Genomic DNA, 21,481 nt, shown 5'->3' on the forward strand with positions numbered 1-21,481 from the left:
TTGTTTTCCAATAATTAGTGCTAAATGTATTCAAATCCATAAAATGACAAGGGTGCCCAAATTTATGCACATGCCCAATTTTTGTTTAAGTAATTATTGCACACTTTCTGTAAATCGTAGAAACTTCATTTCACTTCTCAAATATGACTGTGTTTGTCTATCGGGCCTTTTTATTTTTTCAAAAACTATATGGATTTGAATCACCTGCGATTACATCAGACAAGCTTGAACCCTCGTGGGCATGCGAGAGTTTTTTCACGCCTGTCGGTTACGTCATTCGCCTGTGGGCAGGCTTTGAGTGAAGAGTGGTCCACCCCCCTTGTCGGAATTCCTTTGTCTGACTTCTTCCTGAGAGACTGGCGCTTTATTTTTTCAGAACCTGTGAGGCACATCGAAGTGGACACCATTCGAGAAATTCAGCTGGTTTTCAGTGAAAATTTTAATGGCTGATGAGAGATTATGGAGTCTTACTGTCGCCTTAAAGACTTCCCATGGAGCGGGACGTCGCACCGCACCCTGAGGCGCTGTCATCAGCCTGTTTCGAGCTGAAAACCTCCAAATTTAAGCCTCTGTTGACCCAGGACGTCGTGAGAGAACAGAGAACTTTCAGAAGAGCTCGGGATCAGCAGTTTATTCGGACGTTCCACTGTTAAAGGAGATTTTGTAATGAAAGACGTGCGGACAGATTGGCGCATTGGCAGGCAGCCGGCGCGGCGCACTGCCACAGGAAAAACACCTCCATTGGAAGCCTTAAGGACAAGTTGGAACATGTCCAGCTGTTAAACAATTTCTCAGATACTCACTCTACTGAAAGCCATCAAAAGCCGCCTGGTTTTTACAAATGGTTATCAACACGGAGGTGTTTTTCCTACATACATATATATATATATATATATATATATATATATATATATCTAGCCCTAGCCCTAACTTGGGGTCAAAAGGTGTATACATATACACACACACACACACACACACACACACACACACACACACACACACACACACACACACACACACACATATATGTATGTATATATATATCTATCTATATATATATATATATATATATATATATATATAGATATCAAAACTACAGACTTTTCACCACAGATAGCTATTAGGCCATGAAGACTCCATTAAATTTTGGAGGTGATCCGGATCCAGATTGGTGGAAGTCAGAAATGTCAGATTGCTCTTGTTTTTAATAAATTTGCAAAATGTAAAAAAAAAAAAAAAAAAAAAAAAAATTGTTTTCATGTTATCATTATGAGGTCTTGTGAAAATAATTTTGAGGGGGAAAAAAATCAATTTAGTCCATGTTGGAATAAGGCTTGTAACATAATAAAATGTAGAAAAAGTGAAGCGCTGTGAATTCTTTCTGAATGTTTGATCCGGATTGTGGATTTTGTGGACATTTGAATTTAATATTGAAAAGCCCATTTGGTGTATATTTTGCATTATATCTCAATCAGAAGTGCCTAAATTGCTCTCATTTTCCTGATATTGATTTTACCTACACCACCAAAATTGGATGGAGGTTCCAATTTTATGCTCGTTTGTCTATCTTCCAGTTGTCAGTCGAAAACCAAATACCAAAAAGCAATGACAAATTGTGCACAGCAGAAATAAGCAATGTTCTGTGAAAGTTATCTGAAAAAGAATTCAGAATCTTTTCACTCATGGTAACAACATGGCACTTAATAGACTGACTAAACCAACTGAACTATAAAAACACAATAAATTAATAGCAAACCAGCAAACAGCAAATGTCATCTCTCCCCGGTTTCTGTGTGACCAAAGCCACACACACACACACACACACGCGCGCACACACACACACACGCACACACACACACGCACACACACACACACACACACAGAGGCCACTTGACTATTATAATATATATGTATACACACACACACACATAAAATAAACGTTTAGATCCAGTGAAACTCTGTACCTGGTTCTGAGGATCAGCGAAGGGTATGGTGAGCATTTCCATGGCACGGACCATGCTCTGCATGGATGTGTAGATGTTCTGGAAGACCAGTTTGGCATAGCCCTTCTTGTCCTCCTCTGTGTAACCGCCACCATGAATAATCCTCATTTGTTTGATGAAGGTGCTCTTGCCGCTCTCTCCAGTCCCTGTTAGACACCACAAAGTCAAAATATGAATAGGTTCAGAGTTCGTGCATCAAATTTAATAACACATAGAAAAAACTGACTAGGAAGGAGAGCTGCATTCTAGGTGCCATTGATACTGTATTGCAGCCAAGATCAGCTTTTGTTGACAGTGGCGATGGGCAGGATGACAGATGAGATCAGATAAGAGTCTTCATGAACTATGATGCTTACAGATGACACTGTGATCTGTAGTCAGAGTTGAAACAAACCTGGAGGGGTGGAGGTATGCAATGGGGAGAAGAGGGGAGTCAGGAGGAGCAAGACGGAGTATAGTAGTGAGAGAATGAGAGGGAACCTGGTGCAATAATTAGATTGAAACACATTCAGGTGGTAAAGGTAGATGAGTTTAAATGCTTAGGGTTAACTATTCAAAGTAGTGGAGGGGGTAGCGCGGAGAGGAAGAAGAGACTTCAGGCAGGATGGAGCGGCAGGAGTAATTTGTGGTAGAAAGGTATCTGCAAGCATGAAAGGGAAAGTTTACAAGACAGTGGTGATATCAGCTATGCTGTACACTGTAAATGCTAACATACAAATAAATTATGATAAGTTAACCAAACTCAGTTTTCATCAACCTGTTATGAAAACTCATTTTAAATAAGTAAGTAGTATTGTGAGATTGGAAGACATGCTTTATTCGATGTATCCCATTTAAGCCAAATTTGAAAAATAAATTTTTCGTGCCCAGTGTCCTTTGGGGCATTCTTTCAGACATGCACGGATCTGCCTCATTTACTTTGTGCATTCCCGTCCACACACGTCCATGGTGAGTCCATGTTTGGACTACCAGTGCTCTCTCCAACCTGTTTTTACTCATTGTTGATAAACTCTCCAGAATTAGTTTGGTTTATAAATCAAAACCATGAGTCAAAACTGCTTTGCTTTTAATGTCTTCTGCTACACATCAGTATTGTTCCATGTTGAAAGAAAATGACTCTTCCTTACAGCAGTGGGCAGGGCACTCAAAGGCAGAAGCTCTGACTTGTTGTTTATGTTGGGCTTGTGCTTGTGATCGCCTTTGTTAATACTCAGAAGTGTTGGCGGTGCTTAAATGCAAAACTGGCTTGCCAGTAGCTGACAGTGTACTGGAGTCAATACTAAAAGTTAGCAGTTAGCCGTAGCTTTTGCTGTAGCTTCAAGAAAATTAAGTTGACCTGAATATGATGAATGAGCAAAACTAAAGAGAATTAAGATGTCACTTGAGTACTGAATGCTCACAGTAAATATGTTACTGTAATCTAATTTATTTCAGTACTGCAAACTCAAAATAAACAAGTTACTATAATCTAGGTTTTTAAGTTTGAGTACTGGTAATTCAAAATGAACAAGTCCAATTATTTAAATTAATTTGAGTACTGCACACTCACAATAATTTAGTTAATCAAATCTGATTCATTTAACACAACATAAGTTACTTTTTTAAGGCAGCAAGTTTGTGTATGTTTGTTTTTTTTTTTTTAGTAAAATCAACTTATTATATTTTACAGTCTATAACTTAAAGGTGTTGACAATAATAGAAAGACAGGAGATGGAGTTGGAGGTGGTAGAGTTGAAGATGCTGAGATTTTTCATGGGAGATGAAAGTGGACAGGAATAGGCATGTGCATATCAGTGGGACAGTGCAAGTAGAACAATTCTGCAAGAAAATCAGAGAGGTGAGACTGAGATCATCCACTTTTAAGATGCCACTCCATCACCATGACCTGAAAGGAAGAAGCCATTAATTCAAAGTTCACTTGAAAAATCTAGACAAATGTTTACAGCTGATCACGAAGATCAGCTTTGGAATAATGAATATATGCGTAACCAGGTGAAAAACATAATGCAGTTCACATTTACCACCACCAGAGGGCATTTTGTAATTGGGATACTCTTAGATTTTGGGGCTCCATGAAAGGGGGACCATGAGATCTGGGACGTTTTCTGTCTTCCTGGTTGCAACACGCAGTGTTTGTTCAAGAGTGATGACCAGGAGCCTCATGTACAAAGACTTGCGCTGACTTTCTACTAAAAGTTGGTGTCTGCCAAACCCCTGAATCAGGCGTAAGCACAAATATATTCAGATGTATCAAAGTGTGCGTAGGCATGAATGCATGCACGTTCAGTTTGTACATCCCACTGAACGTGGAATTTAGCACACGTGCACACGCACCAAACTCCAACCTGGCCACGCCTCTATCTGAATATGCAAATGTCAAATAGTCTGGTTGTGTTGTGCTGACAACACCATAAGTGTGGAGTGTTGTGTGTTTGATGATGCCTGTCATCGTCTCTCCGTTGTTGTGTATAAAAATTAAAGAATTTTCAGAGACAATGTGCAAAAACATCGAAAGCTGTGGTTAGATTGCCGTTCTCTCAGCTCGCTGTAATGTAAAACAGAAATTAAATAAGTATGTTTGTGTGTGTAAATGCTGAACTGAGCTGCACACACACACTGAAGTAAAAAGATATTAGGTGCACGGCGGCTGACAGTGTGTGACATGAACATTACACACACTTTTATTGACAAATGCTGAACACAGTCGGGGGCTTGTTAAGAGGCTCAGCTCTATTCCAGCATCAAGAAAAAGAAAAAATATTAATAATAATAAAAAAATATTTGAATGCACACATGTCCAAATGTGTCCGCGCTGGTTTTTCTTAAGAACAAGTACAAGGATAAATTATTTAACCACCAAGCAGCACCCCCATCGCACACTGTGCAGCCTCCAGCCTGATGTCCATTTGTGCACCACATATGATTTGAACATTGATGGAATGAAAATGTTTCCTATTAACCCTTTATCTACGGCGATGGCGCCCACACCATATTTTCCATATGCATATTTTTTTTTACCGTAACTCCGCCATAGTTTGTCCAATCCGAATGATTCAAAGTGCATTGTTAAGCTAACACCAAGGGCTTTCCAATGAGATATGGTGTATTACGGTAAACATAAGCCTGTGACGTCATCACGCAGAGGAACAACACATAAGTTTCACACTAGTGCACCGCTGATTCTCATTACCGTAAGTTCTCATTAAGCCCTCAATCTGAAAAATTTCAACACTGACAGCAAGCCAAGAACCCGTGGTTTCCAACAGTATGCTATATGTTGCATATATTACGGTAAAGTGCGTTCGGTGACTTTTGAAACGAGGGAAAAGTATGAAAAAGAGCACAAAAGTGACAGAAAAGTACAGAGACAGACAGCAAACATAAATGTAGTAATTTTTGAGGAAAAGGCAGGGTGTTAGTTTCATTTGTGAAGGTGTGTGTGTGATGATGTGTGTCCATCAGCCACAAGCCACTGCCCGGTGCCAACAAGCAGTGGAAACCCAACTTGCCAGCGATCCACAAAGGGGTGGCGTTCTTGCAAGGTTTGCAAGAGGTCAATCTGCTGGATGTGCAAACTTTGTAAAATTGGCCTCTGTCTTCAGCCAGACAGAAACTGTTACAAACAGTACCACACTGACTGATGTAGTTTAGATCTAATTTTGATTCTTGGTTATATATTTGTATATAGTTTGACACTTTATTGTTTTATTCATATTGTATAATTTTGCACAAAATGAGTGATCAAATGAGTGATTTATTGCACATTTTAATAATACAGATAATAATTGATATATTTATATATAGTTTTGCACTTTGTTTGTTGTTATTCATATGGTTTGGTTCTGCACTTTAAAATTGGTTACTTTTTGGATATTTTCACCTTGTAAAATGTTTACTTTACGTTTCTGCACTGTTTCTGAGTTCTAGACACACAAAATTAATTATTTTGATTGTAAACACGTACAGCTTCCTGTTAAAAATGTGAAATCCAAACTTCCTTTACATAACATTTTTCACTAAAAAAACTGAAAAAAAAAAATCAAGTTCATTTTTGTGTTTTTTCTCATTTTAAATGCTAAAACTTACAAATAATGTGTATAAATAGTTAATCAGGTGTAATATAATTGAAATTCAGGTACTCTTGGAAAAGGGTACCAAAGCACACAAACATAGAACATTATTTCTTAATTTTATTGCTATAATAAAAAATTATAACCAATCGTCCATTTATAGCCTCAGTAGGTAAAGGGTTAACAAAACCAAATTCATTATGTGATGGCGCCTTTATAGCAAAATGTGTGCAGTCAATAGCTCTGATTAAATTCAGAAAACCGGCTCTCGCTGCAAAATGCACTGTTATGTTGGAATGCACCTGGATGAGATTAGGATGATTCTGTTCCAGCTGGTGGCTCCGTGCAAGGTTGACTGGCACGTGCCTGACTGATCAGCCAGCTCCCACTGGAATACCCCTGATGCCAGGACGCCCAGCGTGGTCAGCATCTGTGTGGGCACCGGCAACCCCTGGCTCCTCGCCGTATTGTGCTCTGGACCGGTTACTCCAGTAAAAGTGGCCTTGGGAATTGAATTCGGTTTATCAGCCAATTATCGTCATTTGCAAGTAAATCCTCACGTTCCCTGAGTACATGCTCATGTCGGATTGCACCATTTGCAACGTCCTCTATCAACGCTAACACAGCCATTGTTAGTGCCATTTTATGCATCACTGTGCGCATGCTTTTATATCCATCCATATAACTGCAAACACGTGGGTGCATTAATTGTTCATCAATGTGTCTCTGATGTGCACATCACTCTGATGACTTCTTGTTTTCACACTATTTACGGTTCCCAGCATCACCTTTACATGTCCAAAGTGGAACAATAGGTGTGGATACGTCCATACGCCAGCCAGGATTTTTACGTGACGCACTGCACATTTCCACAGTCATTTCACTTTTGATACATCTGAACGTTGGCGTGGAGACGGGCATACTCCAGGTTTCTGTGCATAAGCATGCTTTGTACATGAGGCCCCTGGGGTTTTTCAGATGACTGTAGCCGGTGGATGGTCCTGGGAAATATGGAAGACTGTTGGTAACGGCGAGGGGCCCCACGCCCGTCAAATAGGCTGCATTTGGGGGCCCACATTATTGGAGAGAGAGCCACTACAGTTATATTCTCTTCCTCATTTTTAGTTATATTCTTTTCTTCCATTTGGTTTGTGTTTTCTTTGTCTTGTTTTATTGCACAGCCATTTTGTTTTATGTAGCTGTATATGTTTGGGAACGTGATAGTTTGTGGCTGTGTTTCTGCAAAAATGGATTAAAGGGGCATTTTTTGAGTGCACTGAGGCTACACTGGAAATTTCCAGAAAGGACATAGTTTTGTATCAGGGAAAGGGGTCAGTGTTAGAGGGTAAATAACGGAGAACCCTGAATTTTAGTCACCTTTTCCTGGTTTTATTTACTCTAAAATTTTGTATTTTCACTTTGTAAAAATTGTAACCTAAACCACTCATTTATTTTGTGTAGAATTAAAGAATCCCAAAAGATAATTCTTGTGTCCTGTGCAGTGTTCATTTCGCCAGGCTACATATGTCATATTTTGTTTAATAAAATGGAATATGTGCACTAGGAAAAACTTGATTTTCAAAGATTTTAGCCAAGGTGTTGTGTGTTGGGGGGGTTTGGCTGGACATTTTGGTGTTCTTTTCTTTTCTTTGCTCTCCAGGTGGTATGCAAACTGGTTTTTGTCTGTGGAGAAGGTGCTGGCAGAAGAGTCCTTCACCCTCATCAGCATGATTTGCGGCACCTGTGGATGATGCTCACGTGCGGCCTTGGAGACTTTCAGCTGAAGCAGATAATGAGATGGCGTTCTGCATTTAAGCCATGAGTGATTCAAGCAGAATTGCCGGGAACTCGACCTTGTGACATTCGTTTGTGAGACGCTGAGGACCGCGCCTGGGTTTGACACATCATGCCTGTGAAGGAGGACGGGTGAGGGACACATGCTGTCAGCACACATCAGAGGTGATTGATTGTCTGAATAAGTGTTAACAGTAATTTGGTATTTTGTTACGCAGTATATGTGAATATTGATGAGAGTTGTGCAGCTCGCTTCTCACGGCCATGGCATGCAGACAGATGATCCTCCACCTGTTTGTTAGAAGCTGCTCATTTACATAAAGCTTAAATTCAGACCTGAATGTGTTGCTGATAGTGTGTGCCTTTGAAGCATATTAGTTGTAGCTGTTGACTTACCTCACCTCTTCTATCCTTCACAGAGTCAGTTTGTCGTGTCCACCTGGGGGGTGTTTGGCAGTGAATGTGAGTCCAGAAGCGCCGGGCTTCGATCCCTTTGGGCGCTGGAGAGCGCGCCGTCCTTCACTCCGCCAGACAAATGCACTTTATGTTGTACACCGAGTTTTGCACAAGAGGGGGATAATAAAATTGTTTTGTTTTTTGGAACCGCTTTCTGGTTATTTAGCGCTGGGTTCAGTCAGACGCAGGTCCGCTCCTCAACCCGCGTCGGCACATAACAGTAGTTCCCGGCCATTCTAAAATGGACCCAGCGGCAGAAGCAGTTCCATTTGCCGAAAGAGTTCAAGAACACTTGGAGAAAATATGGGAGCAATTACAGCATCTCGCAAACCAAATTAAACAAACAGATGCCCGCGTTACAGAGCTTGCAGCGCAAGCCGTTCCGCTTCCTGCTGCTCCAGCTGCGGCACTATCGATACCAGTGCAGATAACTCCGTCACCCAGAGATTCAGCTTCCGAACCGATTATTTGTCATCCGGAGCCTTATGCGGGAAACGTTGAAGCCTGTGCTCCGTTTTTGATGCAAAGTTCTCTGGTTTTTGCTCATGCCGTTGCCCAACGGTTGCTGAATCTCAGGCAGGGGAGGCGGAGTGCGCCGGATTATTCTGTGGATTTCCAAATTTTTTCTGCTCAGTCCGGTTGGAATGCCGCAGCTTTAAGAGGAGTGTTTGTGGATGGTTTAAACGAGTCATTAAAAGACGAGCTAGCAGTCCGTGAGGAACCAAAAGATTTAGATGAGCTAATATCTTTGGTTATTCGTCTAGATGATCGGATAAAGGAGCGTGGACGCGAGAGAGGGCGGACATCAGAGCGGGTCTTTTCGTTTCTGGGCTTTCCCCGACACAGTTCTGGGCTGCCTCTTCTTTGCTCCACTGAGACTCCTCCGACGGGACCTCTGGCTCCTCTTGCGGATGAGCCCATGCAGCTCGGACGAGCTGAAGCCTCCATATTGCCACGTCACATAAGCGTCAAGAAAAACAGTGATGACATATCTCCAGGTGTTCTGGGACAGGCAAAATAATGGACACACAAAAAAAAAAAATTTTATTTGGGCTGTTTTTGTTTTTTTGTAAGGGGTTATAAATTGTTTGGGGATTTAGAGGCAGTTCTGGTGGAGTGAACGACTGGCGGTTCGGAGCTCGGCTGGACTCAGTCAATCGTTGGTTTTTATTATTTGTATTTAGGTATTTTCTCTTTGGGATGGGGTCGTTTTGTTTTGTTTTTTATTTCCCTGCTTCCCTAACCCCAACCTCACTCCCCTAAGACTGTTCGTCTTGTGGGTTGTGGGGTGGTGCAGGTTGGGCATGCTGAGTGTTCTCAGAAGACCTCTGCACCTAGGGGGGGGGTTGTCAGGGGCGTTTTTTTGGTTTGGTTAGGGCCCGGTTCCACTCCAGCCTCGGTGGGCCTTTGACCGTTCATCATTGGTGTTGCTGGGGTGTGGTGCAGCGGGAACATACCTCAGTTGGAGGGGTGGGCCGATCTGTTGCCATTCGCCATTTCGGTAGTTCCACCCCTCCCGATAAGCTGGGGGTATGGTCGGGTTGGGGCACCGGACGTATTTCCGGTTTTCCGCTGCACTTCGGGGTTGGGGCCGGGTTAGTTTTTCCTGTTCCCTTCCCTGGCTTAGTAATTTTGTGCCGTTCGCCAAAATTGAGCCGACGAAGGGCTCTGGGAGTGATCTGGGGTCTTTCGGGGTGCTGGGGGAGGTAACAGGGTTTGTCGGTTGTTTTATTTGCCCCCGGGGGTTGGATTTTTTGTGTTTCTTGTGTTTCCTTCCAGGTTCCACCTCCAGGGTTGATGGGACGGTCCTCTGGGGGGGAATTGGCTTGTGGGGCCGACTAGCCAAGTGTGGCTGGGTCTGGGGTTCCTGGGTTGTGGGGAGGGTGCCTCCTGGGGTTGATGGTACGGTCCTCTGGGGGGGCGCTGTTGCTCCATGTGTACCTGGGGACCTCTGTGGGATTCCGGCTTTGGCTGTTTCTCCTGGCACTGGCGGTAAAGGTCTTCTGGGGGGTGTTGGGCTCTGCAAGTCGTTCTGGGGGGGGTTGTTTATTATTTTTTTGTGTGAATTTATGTTTGTATTGTGTTGTTGGGGCTGTGTTGGGTTCTTGCATTTGGGAGTTTTATTTTTCTTCCCGGGGTTGGATGGGACGGTCCCCTGGGGAGGTTTTGGGTGGGTTTTGTGTTTTTCTTGTATGTCAGGTTGTACTTGGGACTCTTTTGGGGTTTTTGTTGATGCCAGCCGGCCTTCCAGCTGCGGTGCCCTGTCCTGCTGTCTGCGGTGGACCTTGGGAGCGTTACGCCGTCTGCTTCCTGACGAGGACCCCGGAGGGAGGTGCTGTTCTCGGACCTGGTCTGTTCGGTCGCCGGGAGGCTTCCCGTTGAAGGGGGGGTACCGTTGTGTGTTGGGGAGGTTTGGCTGGACATTTTGGTGTTCTTTTCTTTTCTTTGCTCTCCAGGTGGTATGCAAACTGGTTTTTGTCTGTGGAGAAGGTGCTGGCAGAAGAGTCCTTCACACTCATCAGCATGATTTGCGGCACCTGTGGATAATGCTCACGTGCGGCCTTGGAGACTTTCAGCTGAAGCAGATAGTGAGATGGCATTCTGCATTTAAGCCATGAGTGATTCAAGCAGAATTGCCGGGAGCTCAACCTTGTGACGTTCGTTTGTGAGACGCTGAGGACCGCGCCTGGGTTTGACACATCGTGCCTGTGAAGGAGGATGGGTGAGGGACACATGCTGTCAGCACACATCAGAGGTGATTGATTGTCTGAATAAGTGTTAACAGTAATTTGGTATTTTGTTACGCAGTATATGTGAATATTGATGAGAGTTGTGCAGCTCGCTTCTCACGGCCGTGGCGTGCGGACAGATGATCCTCCACCTGTTGTGAGAAGCTGCCCATTTACATAAAGCTTAAATTCAGACCTGAATGTGTTGCTGATAGTGTGTGCCTTTGAAGGATATTAGTTGTAGCTGTTGACTTACTTCACCTCTTCTATCCTTCACAGAGTCAGTTTGTCGTGTCCACCTGGGGGGTGTTTGGCGGTGAATGTGAGTCCAGAAGCGCCGGGCTTCGATCCCTTTGGGCGCTGGAGAGCACGCCGTCCTTCACTCCGCCAGACAAACGCACTTTATGTTGTACACCGAGTTTTGCACAAGAGGGGGATAATAAAATTGTTTTGTTTTTTGGAACCGCTTTCTGGTTATTTAGCGCTGGGTTCAGTCAGACGCAGGTCCGCTCCTCAACCCGCGTCGGCACATAACACAAGGTGTATGTAAACGTATGTCTGCAAATGAAAGTACAGTTAGCTTTACATCTACATAAGATAGATAGATACTTTAATGATCCAAAAGGAAATTTAAACACCCCGTAACTCAAGACACATACTTATACAGTACATTCAACACACACAAAGACAAGGAAAAAGCACAAACACCTTAAGAGTGGACATTCATGGTGAGGGTACGTTCCCCGTTCAATCACTGTAAATGCACCAGTAGGGGAGCAATGCATAGGGTGAGTCACTATGTCCATACTATAGGTTTATAAGAATGAATCTTAAAAAACACAGTAAGTAAGTATCTCCAAGCATTAAAAATTCTAATAAATAAATAAATATTAAAAAGTCAGAAACTCAAACCCAATAATCCATGTTTGCCCGTTCCTTGAGGGAAAAGTTAAAAAGCTGAATGGCCCACGGAACAAAGGATTTCCTCAACCTTTCTGTTGAACATGACAGAGAGAGCAATCTGACAGTGAACAGGCTTCTCTGCCTGTTTAGTGTGCTGTGTAAGGGGTGGCCATGATTGACAGCAGTTTGCTGAGGGTCCTTTTCTCAGCTACCGACGCTAAGGACTCCAGCTCAGTGCCAACCACAGAGCCAGCTTTTCTCACCAGTCTGTCAATACGTCCAGTGTCCTTCTTCTTGGCATTGCCGCCCGAGCATACCACAGCATAAAAGAGAACACTGGCGATGATAGACTGCTAAAACATCAGTAGGAGTTTACTGCAGATGTTAAAGGACCCCAACCTTCTAAGAAAATAAAGTCGACTCTGCCCTTTTTTGTAGAGTGCATCTGTGTTAGCTGTCCAGTCCAGTTTATTGTCCAAGTGCAGTCCCAGGCACTTATAGGTCTGAACAACTTGCTCATTGACCCCCTCGATGGAGAGTGGGAGTGAAGGGGATCTAGACCTCCTATAATCCACCACCATCTCCTTGGTCTTGGAAGTGTTCAATTGCAGATAGTTTGCTCTGCACCACTCAACAAAGCCCTTCACCAGATTCCTGTACTCCCCTTCCTGTCCATCCCGAATACATACCACAATAGCTGTATCATCATAAAACTTCTGCATGTGGCATAGCTCAGTGTTGTAACTGAAATCTGACGTATAGAGGGTGAACAAAACAGGAGAGAGGTCAGTTCCTTGTGGAGCACCCGTACTACTGATCACAGTCCCAAAGACACAGTCCTTCAGCCTCACAAACTGTGGTCTCATGGTGTGGTAGCGTGTTATCCATGAAACTAGGTGTGGGTCTACCCTCATCTGCAGCAGCTTATCTGTCATTGCTGAATGGTGTTAAAAGTGTCACAAACTATGCTGTTTTCAAATGGCAAGCAGCTTCCATTTCCCATTCCTAAGTTGTCAACCATTTACGGAGCAGAAATTGAAAAGGTCACATCTTACAAATACTTGGGCATCTTAATTGATGAGAACTTGTCTTTTAAATCGCATATTGATAAACTTGTTTTTAAACTGAAATTGAAACTGGGTTTCTTTTTTAGAAATAAATCATGTTTTTCGTTGCAAGCTAGAAAAAAACTGATCACCACAGTCTTTCTGCCCTTGTTGGACTATGGAGACTTGCTTTTTATGAATGCTCCTCACCAGTTTTTATTGAAACTGGATGCTGTATACCATTGTGCATTACGTTTTATTACTGGCTGCAGTTATCGTGTACATCACTGCTCATTATATGCCGCTGCACATTGTTCATCCTTGTCTGTTCGTAGACGCTCTCATTGGCTGATTTTTATTTATAGATGTATTCTTGGACTTCTGCCTTCATATTTGTGTTCATATATGTGTAGAAACCTCAGCGCTTATGGCCTGCGCTCTCAGGACGTTATACTGATGCAGGTCCCAAGAGTCAGAACTGAATTGGGCAAAAAGGCTTTTAAAGTTGCTGCCCCGTCCACATGGAATATTTTGCAGAAGGACCTCAAATTGACACATCTTGTAACTTTGGGAGAATTTAAAACAATCATAAAGGACAGAGAGTTAAGGACAACTGGACTGTGTAATTGTGTTCTGTAACTATGTATTGCAATTCTGTTTCTTGAATGTGTGTGTCTTGTGTTTGATGTAACTACTTTTCTTCTGTGTTGCCATCTTGGCCAGGTCACTCTTGAAAAAGAGATTTTAATCTCAATGAGTTTTTTACCTGGTTAAATAAAGGTGAAGAAGATGAAGAAGAAGAAAGGTACTGGAAAAAAAAACATGATTCTCACAGCACCATTTCCTCTGTCTAGGTATGAATGAGCTCTGTGCAATAGATAGATGATAGCATCTTCCACTCCTACTTTTTCCTGGTACGCGAACTGTAGTGGATCGAGTGCATGGCTGACTGGGAGTCTGAGAAGGTGCAGTAATAGCTGCTCCATTGTCTTCATGATGTGAGATGTTAGAGCAACAGGCCTAAAGTCATTCAGTTCACTGGGATGTAACTTCTTTGGAACAGGGATGAGGCATGATGTCTTCCACAAAGTTGGTACCCTCTCAAGATGTAAGCTGAGGTTGAAGACATGCTGTAAAGGCTCACCCAGTTCAGCTGCACAGACTTTCAAGAGTCTAGGATACACTCTGTCCGGTCCGACAGATCACTCACCTCAAACTCTTTTGGCAACTTACCTTTGTCTCCAGGCCCACATTTCCACCAAATTGAATTGAAAAACATTCAGAAATTTTGAGATATCCTGTTGATATGTGCCATCTAGTTTCAGTTATGAATTAGGCAGATTGTTGAAGATGCGGGATGAATGGTTTATACTGAACACTCACCAGCTGCTTCATAGTACTGTAGGTGTTCTGGTTCAACTGATCATGAAAGCAAATATCTGTTTGGCCACCTGTCACCAGAGGTGTCAAATCCGGCTTCAGAAAGTAAAACCCTCCCAATTGTTGCTTCTACCTGTGCACCTAAAACAGGTGATCTGAATAATTAGCTCATCCACCTGCCTGAAGAGCTGAACTAATTACAATCAGCTGGTTTATTGGGAAGATGGAACAAATATGTGGTTGGACTTTTACTTTCTGAAGCCAGATTTGACACCTCTGCTTGTCACATGGCCTGAACTAAATGCATTTAGGCATGTAGACATGACCAAGAGGAACCAAACATCAGAATGGAGAAGGAAGATGACGTGAGTGACTTTGAACATTGCATGGTCATTGGTCCTAGACAGGCTGGTTTGAGCATTACATAAACTGCTGTTCAACTGAGAAGTTCATGAACAACCATCTCTACAAAACACAAGAATCATCCAGTAAGCAGTGGCAGATGTCGGTGCACAAATACCTTGTTGATGACAAAGATCACAGAGGATCACAGAGGACCAGATTGGCTCAACCTGGTATAAAGGCACCAGTAATTCCAATATTCACTCATTAGAATCAAGTTATGCAGAATAATATCTCAGGGCAGATGCCCACTACAATAGCAGCTAACTGGGTGTCATTCCTTTTAGTTATAAACAGGAAACTGATGTGACAATGATCACGGGGTAAACAAAATTCGACAATGTTGGATTGGAAAAATGTTGCCTGATGTGATTAGTCTCAACCTCTGCTGCAATATACAGCTGGTACGGTCAGAATTTGGTGAAAACCACGTCAAAGCATGGGTCCATCCTACCTTGTATCAACAATTCAAATCCTGTTCGTGTTTTAAAGGTGTGGAAACCATCATGTGATGCTACCATGTCAATACTGACCAAAATCTTAAGGAATATTTCCAGAACCTTGCCCAATCTGTGACACAAACAGTTAAGCCTGTTAAGGCAGTTCTGAAGGAAAAAAGGAGTTCACCCCAGTACTAGCAAGGTGAACTCAATGAAGTGGCCGATTAGTGTATATCCCAATGGTCTGGAAGCATGCATTGGTGCCACTGCTTTCTGTATCCACCACACTACAGAACTAGCTTGGGTCCTGGATGGCAACAACCCAGACAAACGTATCTCCTGCAAATATATTGGCATTGCCAAACACCTCTGTCCAGCAACATCATAACTGCATAAGCTCTCTGCATAAGCATCTCAAAGACCGATCCAGTGGTATAAATGTCACTGCCAAGATAAATGAATGTCTCTACCCAAAATGGCACCATGAGTTTGACTGTTTCACCACATTAAAAGCCTGGATCTTAGTCTTGATCCAGGACAATCGCAAATCCAAACATTGAATCCTCACTCTGCTTCTCTAGTAGTGCTGCAATCAAGATATCCATTGAGTCCCCAAATATCACAGCATTATTTGCAAAGGCAGGGCCTAAAAACCTTTCCTTGCCAAAAAAGGCACCTGTAATGATCTTATCTGTCTGCCTTTATCTGCTGCCACCCCATAGTGACTGTTCCTGGTGTTGTTATTAACTGGGGTTCTTGTGGGTTTTCATGTCTGTGTCTGGTGTCTGTACCCTTGTATGTTTTAATGTTTATTTAAAAGTTCTGCAGTTCTGGAATTATTACAGTTTGGTTTTATTCTGTGTTTCATTCCTGTGTTTATTTGATCATGATTTTGTTTCTGTATTTATTGTAATTAGTTCTTCCTGATTTTTGTATTTTGGTCACAGTTTAATTGTGTGTTTTGTTAAATTTCTTCCTGTGTCTCTCCCCAGCTCTTGTCAGTCAGCGATTACCCTCACCTGTCTCCCATTTGTGTGATCACCTCTCTGTGAATTTATACACGCGTACCTCTCGTTCATTGCCTGAATGTTGTGCTTTGTTGCTTTTTCTCGTAGTTGATTCCAGTGTTACCTCATGTTTGATTTATTGTTGTCATACCTTGTTTCCCTTTGACTAGAGTCCCTTGATTGAGGAGAATAATGTCAACTAAGAACATGGCGCCATTTTGTTTCCAACTGTGCTGAACTACTGAATTAAGCTTTTATGTTTTCAACATTTTTAAAAATCATTTAACCACATACAGCAACACATCCAGGTACAGGTACTATCAAAATAAATATAAAAATAGTTAAGATATCAGATTTACATAAATTTACAATTTATGATGATTTATTTAATTCATTTAAAGCCTGATTTATGCTTCTGCAGCTCTGTAACTCCGTGTCATGACGCCAACGTGCATGACAGTTTTAAAGTTCTCCGTAACTGGATTATGCTTTATTCTGGACTAATTTGACCCTCAACAAGCTTTTCTTTCTACAGTCACCTCCTCTAATTCAGAGGTAAACTGTATAATTTCCTCTTTTTCAAACTCTGTGTTGTAAAGTTGCAGACTTTTCGATCCATTTGTAATCAGCGTGCGCACTGCAAAAACTATTAAAATATAATGGCGGATGAAGGAGTGAAAGCAGAAAAGTGTCAAACCACAGCCTTTTGTGTCTGATTTAACAGGTGCACGTCAGGCTGTGGGTTCGAGTCTGAGCATGGTGTGAAAAAAATAAACGGGCGGGCTTTTAATCAGGTATATTACTCCAGTCCCACTTTCCTCAAATCGGCCAGTGGCCCGTCATTTTTTTCAAAAGAGCAATGTCTAATGCCGCGTTCACACCGGGCGCGATGCGAGCGACAGCAGCGACAGGTTGCCGAGTAATCCCTATGGAAGGAGGCGTTGTGACGCCAAGCCACGCAACGCGATGCGATGGATGCGAATGAAGCGACGCGAGTGAAGCGATTTTGAGCGATTGGCATGTTTGTAGCACGATATTGCGTTGCGTCACGTCGCGTTGAAAAATCTGAACTTTTTCGTCTTGTCGCGCCACAATGACCAATCAGGGACTGGATATGTAGTGACGTGGAGATGTCTGGAGTTTGACTGAGTTGGATGTGAACATGTCCTGTCTCTGGTAGCCAGCCTGTGAGCAGGACTTATGTCCCTTTTGTCCTTTATTTCACAATTATGACAGAGTTTTGGGGGGAAGAGCGAGCAGCAGCCCCGCAGCAGGCAGCGGAGAGTTTTTTCTTTTTGTCACGTGCGCGCGCGAGCGAATCGTCCATGAAGATTATTTTATTTATTAACTACACAGATGTATAATAAAACAAATGATGACTGGTTTATAACACAATTATGACAGAATTGTTGGGGGAAGAGCAAGCAGGGGCAGCGGAGTGTTTTTTTAAATTGTTTACATGTGCACGCGTGAACGGGACAGGAGGTCCTCAAACTGGGTCCTGCAGAGGTGGAAGGACCGCTGAAAGCGGCCTTCATCCAGATGCAGCTGCTGCAGCAAATAATGAAACTCACCATGAGGACGTTGTGAACCCAGGGACGGCGCCGCTGGTGACGTTTGTCAGCTTTCCACAACAGTTAAGAGCACAGCAACTCGCTCCATGTGATCAAGGTCCGTCATGTTAACTTGACTAACAACTGGAGCCGGCGAGCGGAATGGAAGCTCCTCCTATTTGATGATGCACTGGGGTGAATTTTCGCAGCGAAAGCAGAGCTACACACCGGGCGATGGTGGCGCGTCCGTCGCATGTTGTGGAATTTGTGGCGTGTGGTCGCGCCCAGTGTGAACGCAGCATTAAACAGCGTGCTGGATCAAAAATGACACAAATATCAAAACAAAATATGTCCGAAGAAGGGCAGCGCCTGAAATGTCATTGCTATTATTGGTGTCCAAATAAAGCTTTTTGCATTGGAGCACTCAGGTTGTGCGGATTTTTGTTTTGGTATGGGTCTTCCAGCATGACAATGACCTGAAACACACAGCCAGAGCAACTAAGGAGTGGCTCAAGAAGCATTTCAGGGTGCTGGAGTAACCTGGCCAGTCTAGAGAACTGAAGTCAATGGAAAATCTTTGGAGGGAGCTGAAATTCCAAACCTGAAATATCTGGAGAAGATCTGTATGGAGAAGTGGATCAAAATCCCTGCTGCAGTGTGCAAACATGGTCAAGAACTACAGGAAATGTGGAAATAGTGACTTCTGACTGCTGCCCTATCCATATAGTCCACACAGGCACAATGAATGATTTGAAAAACATCTTTCCAGTTACCTTTGGCTGAAATCCCCCAATTTGATGAGCAGCTGAAGACAATGGCCACTTCTTTGTGTGGATCAGCGGAGGCAGAGCATAATTGGAAATCAGCTCATATCCTCCACGGGGTGTACCTGTGTTTGAAGTGTCCACCATGTGTCGGTAATAAGTTATGTTCACAAGACAATTTCATCCACATTACAGGCATTAGTTTCTCTACAGAGCTGCGTATATCTAACTCCACACTGGAAGTCATCTCAAATGGCCCTCCTTAGAGACATTTCTATAAAAAATTCTTGCAGTTATGCTGATTGGATGAAATCTAACAACATTAAAACTGGCCATCTTATTCTTATTCAAAAAATGATACACATGGTTCTCTGTATCAATCACAATAATTGCCACAATAATAACAGTTTCACACAAACTTGGGCATATGCAGAGCCACAGAGATTTCTCCTGTCTGTCCTTAAAATACTAAAGATATGCATAAAAACCCCCCACAAAATATATACAGCCCATGGGGAGCTCATCTACTTCCCATGGGGTATTCACGGCTTAAGTATCAAGTGTCTACATGTACTAGCATCAATCAAATTCACAAGAATGTGTTACATACAAATGCTACCATGAAAACGGAATGTCCCACGTGCTACGTAGACCACGGTGTGACATAATGATCGTGTTATAAAGAGTTGGACTGTTTCTCACACATTCTTGTTCAGTTCTTACATCACAAAGTCCTAATTTCCCTCATTCACCCCACATGTGGCACTCCATTTGTTAAACAAATGTGAGCTAACACACACATGAATATATGAAGTCTCTGTGCTTGTGCACATGCGCTTGAGAATACCAGCAGATGTTTATGAATCTGTACGCACAGGTTTTTGTCTTTTCTTAGTGAAGTGTGTTAAACTTGTGTGTGGCTGCGTGCCGTCACCACGTACCCAGGCCGCTGCTGTTTTGCATGGCATTGTGAAAACTCAGCAAGTACATAGTAGCTTAGACAAATCATCTGCATTTGAATGCACCTTCTTTACAAGTCAAGTGTCTTGGAAGATGGGAGGGGTGGGGGGTGGCTGGTGTCCACTTCATAAAGAGTTTAATCCAGCATCATCTGTGAAGTTTAAAGTGATATATCAGCTGTGTCCACCAATCCAAGGTCTGTAATGCGGCTGTTACGTCTCTTCATGTGAGCAGTGGCTTCAATCTAACTGTCAATCATGATATATTGATTAGTAAAATGGAGAAGTATGGTTTCCGAGGTGTTGTTTTCGATTGGTTACAGAGCTATTTACTTAACAAACAACAATTTGTACAAATACACCAATATAAATTTAGATTCATGAATATTAACTGGGGATACATCAAGGGTCGGTCTTAGGGCCAAACATGTTTACCATGTATATTAATCACATATGTATCATGCATCCAGAAAGTATTCACAGCGTTTAACTTTTTCCACATTTTATGTTACAACCTTATTACAAAATGGAGCAAATTCATTTTTTCCCTCTAAATTCTACTCACAGCAGCCTATAATGACAACATGGAAAAGGTTGCGCTTTTTTTTTTTAATTATTTTTGCAATTTTTTAAAAAAAAAATAAACTAAGAAATCACGTGTACATAAATATTCAGACACGTTACTTAATCCTTTGTTGATGCACCTTTGACAGCAGTTACAGTCTCAAGTCTCCTTGAATATGATGCCACAAGGTTGGTGCACCTATGTTTGGGTAGATTTGTTCATTCCTCTTTGCAGCACCTCTCAAGCTCCATCAGGTTGGATGGGGCTCTGGCTGGGCCACTCAAGGACATTCACAGAGTTGTCCGGAAGCCACTATTTTAATATCTTGGCTGTGGGCTTAGGGTCATTGTCCTGCTGAAAGATGAACCATCACCCCAGTCTGAGATTTCTCTGTACATAGCTGCATTCATCTTTGCTTCAATACTGACTAGTCTCCCAGTTCCTGCCTCTATAAAAACATCCCCATAGCATGATGCTGCCACCACCATGCTTCACTGTAGGGATGGTACCTGGTTTCCTCTAAACATGACGCCTGGTATTCACATCAAAGAGTTCAATCTTTGTCTCATTAGGCCAGAGAATTTTGTTTATCATGGTCTGAGAGTCCTTCAGGTGCCTTTTGGCAAACTCCAGGCAGGCTGCCATGTGCCTTTAACTAAGGAGTGGCTTCCATCTGGCCACTCTACCATACAGGCCTGATTGGTGGATTGCTGCAGAGATGGTTGTCCTTCTGGAACAGGGGTAGGCAACCTGTTCCAGAAAGAGCCATGAGGGTGCAGGTTTTCTTTGCAGCCACTGACTCCACCAGGTGATTTTACTGGTTAATATCACTTTGAGCAGATGGAATCAGTTAATCAGTGAAATCACCTGGTGGAGTCAGTGGCTGCAAAGAAAACCTGCACCCTCATGGCTCTTTCTGGAACAGGTTGCCTACCCCTGTTCTGGAAGGTTCTCCTCTCTCCACAGAGGCATGCTGTAGCTCTGACAGAGTGACCATAGGGTTCTTGGTCACCTCCCTGACTAAGGTCCTCCTCTCATGATTGCTCAGTTTAGACAGGCAGCCAGCTCTAGGAAGAGCCTTGGTGAATCCAAACTTCTTCCATTTACAGATGTTGGAGGCCACTGTGCTCATTGGGACCTTCAAAGCAGCAGAAATGTTTCTGTAACTTTCCCCAGATTTGAGCCTCGAGACAATCCTGTCTCAGAGGTCTGCAGACAATTCCTTTGACTTCATGCTTGGTTTGTGCTCTGACATGCACTGTCAACTGTGGGACCTTATATGAGACAGGCGTGTGCCTTTCCAATTCGTGTCCAGTCAACTGAATTTACCCCCAGGTGGACTCCAATTAAGCTGTAGAAACATCTCAAGGATGATCAGTGGAATCAGGAGGAACCTGAGCTCAATTTTGA

General features: G+C 42.8%; 1 protein-coding gene across 1 annotated transcript in view; it reads right to left on the reverse strand.

Moving 5' to 3' along the window:
• The window catches only part of gna14a (guanine nucleotide binding protein (G protein), alpha 14a), an 85,770-nt gene that overhangs the window by 53,630 nt on the left and 10,659 nt on the right, over positions 1 to 21,481 (reverse strand). Inside the window, exon 2 of the mRNA XM_034170410.1 lies at positions 1,965 to 2,149. Within this exon, the coding sequence (XP_034026301.1) occupies positions 1,965 to 2,149 (185 nt within the window). The remainder of the gene's footprint in view (positions 1 to 1,964; positions 2,150 to 21,481) is intronic.

The sequence above is a fragment of the Thalassophryne amazonica genome, chromosome 5 (genome assembly GCF_902500255.1).
Source record: "Thalassophryne amazonica chromosome 5, fThaAma1.1, whole genome shotgun sequence".
In the NCBI taxonomy this organism is placed as follows: domain Eukaryota; kingdom Metazoa; phylum Chordata; class Actinopteri; order Batrachoidiformes; family Batrachoididae; genus Thalassophryne; species Thalassophryne amazonica.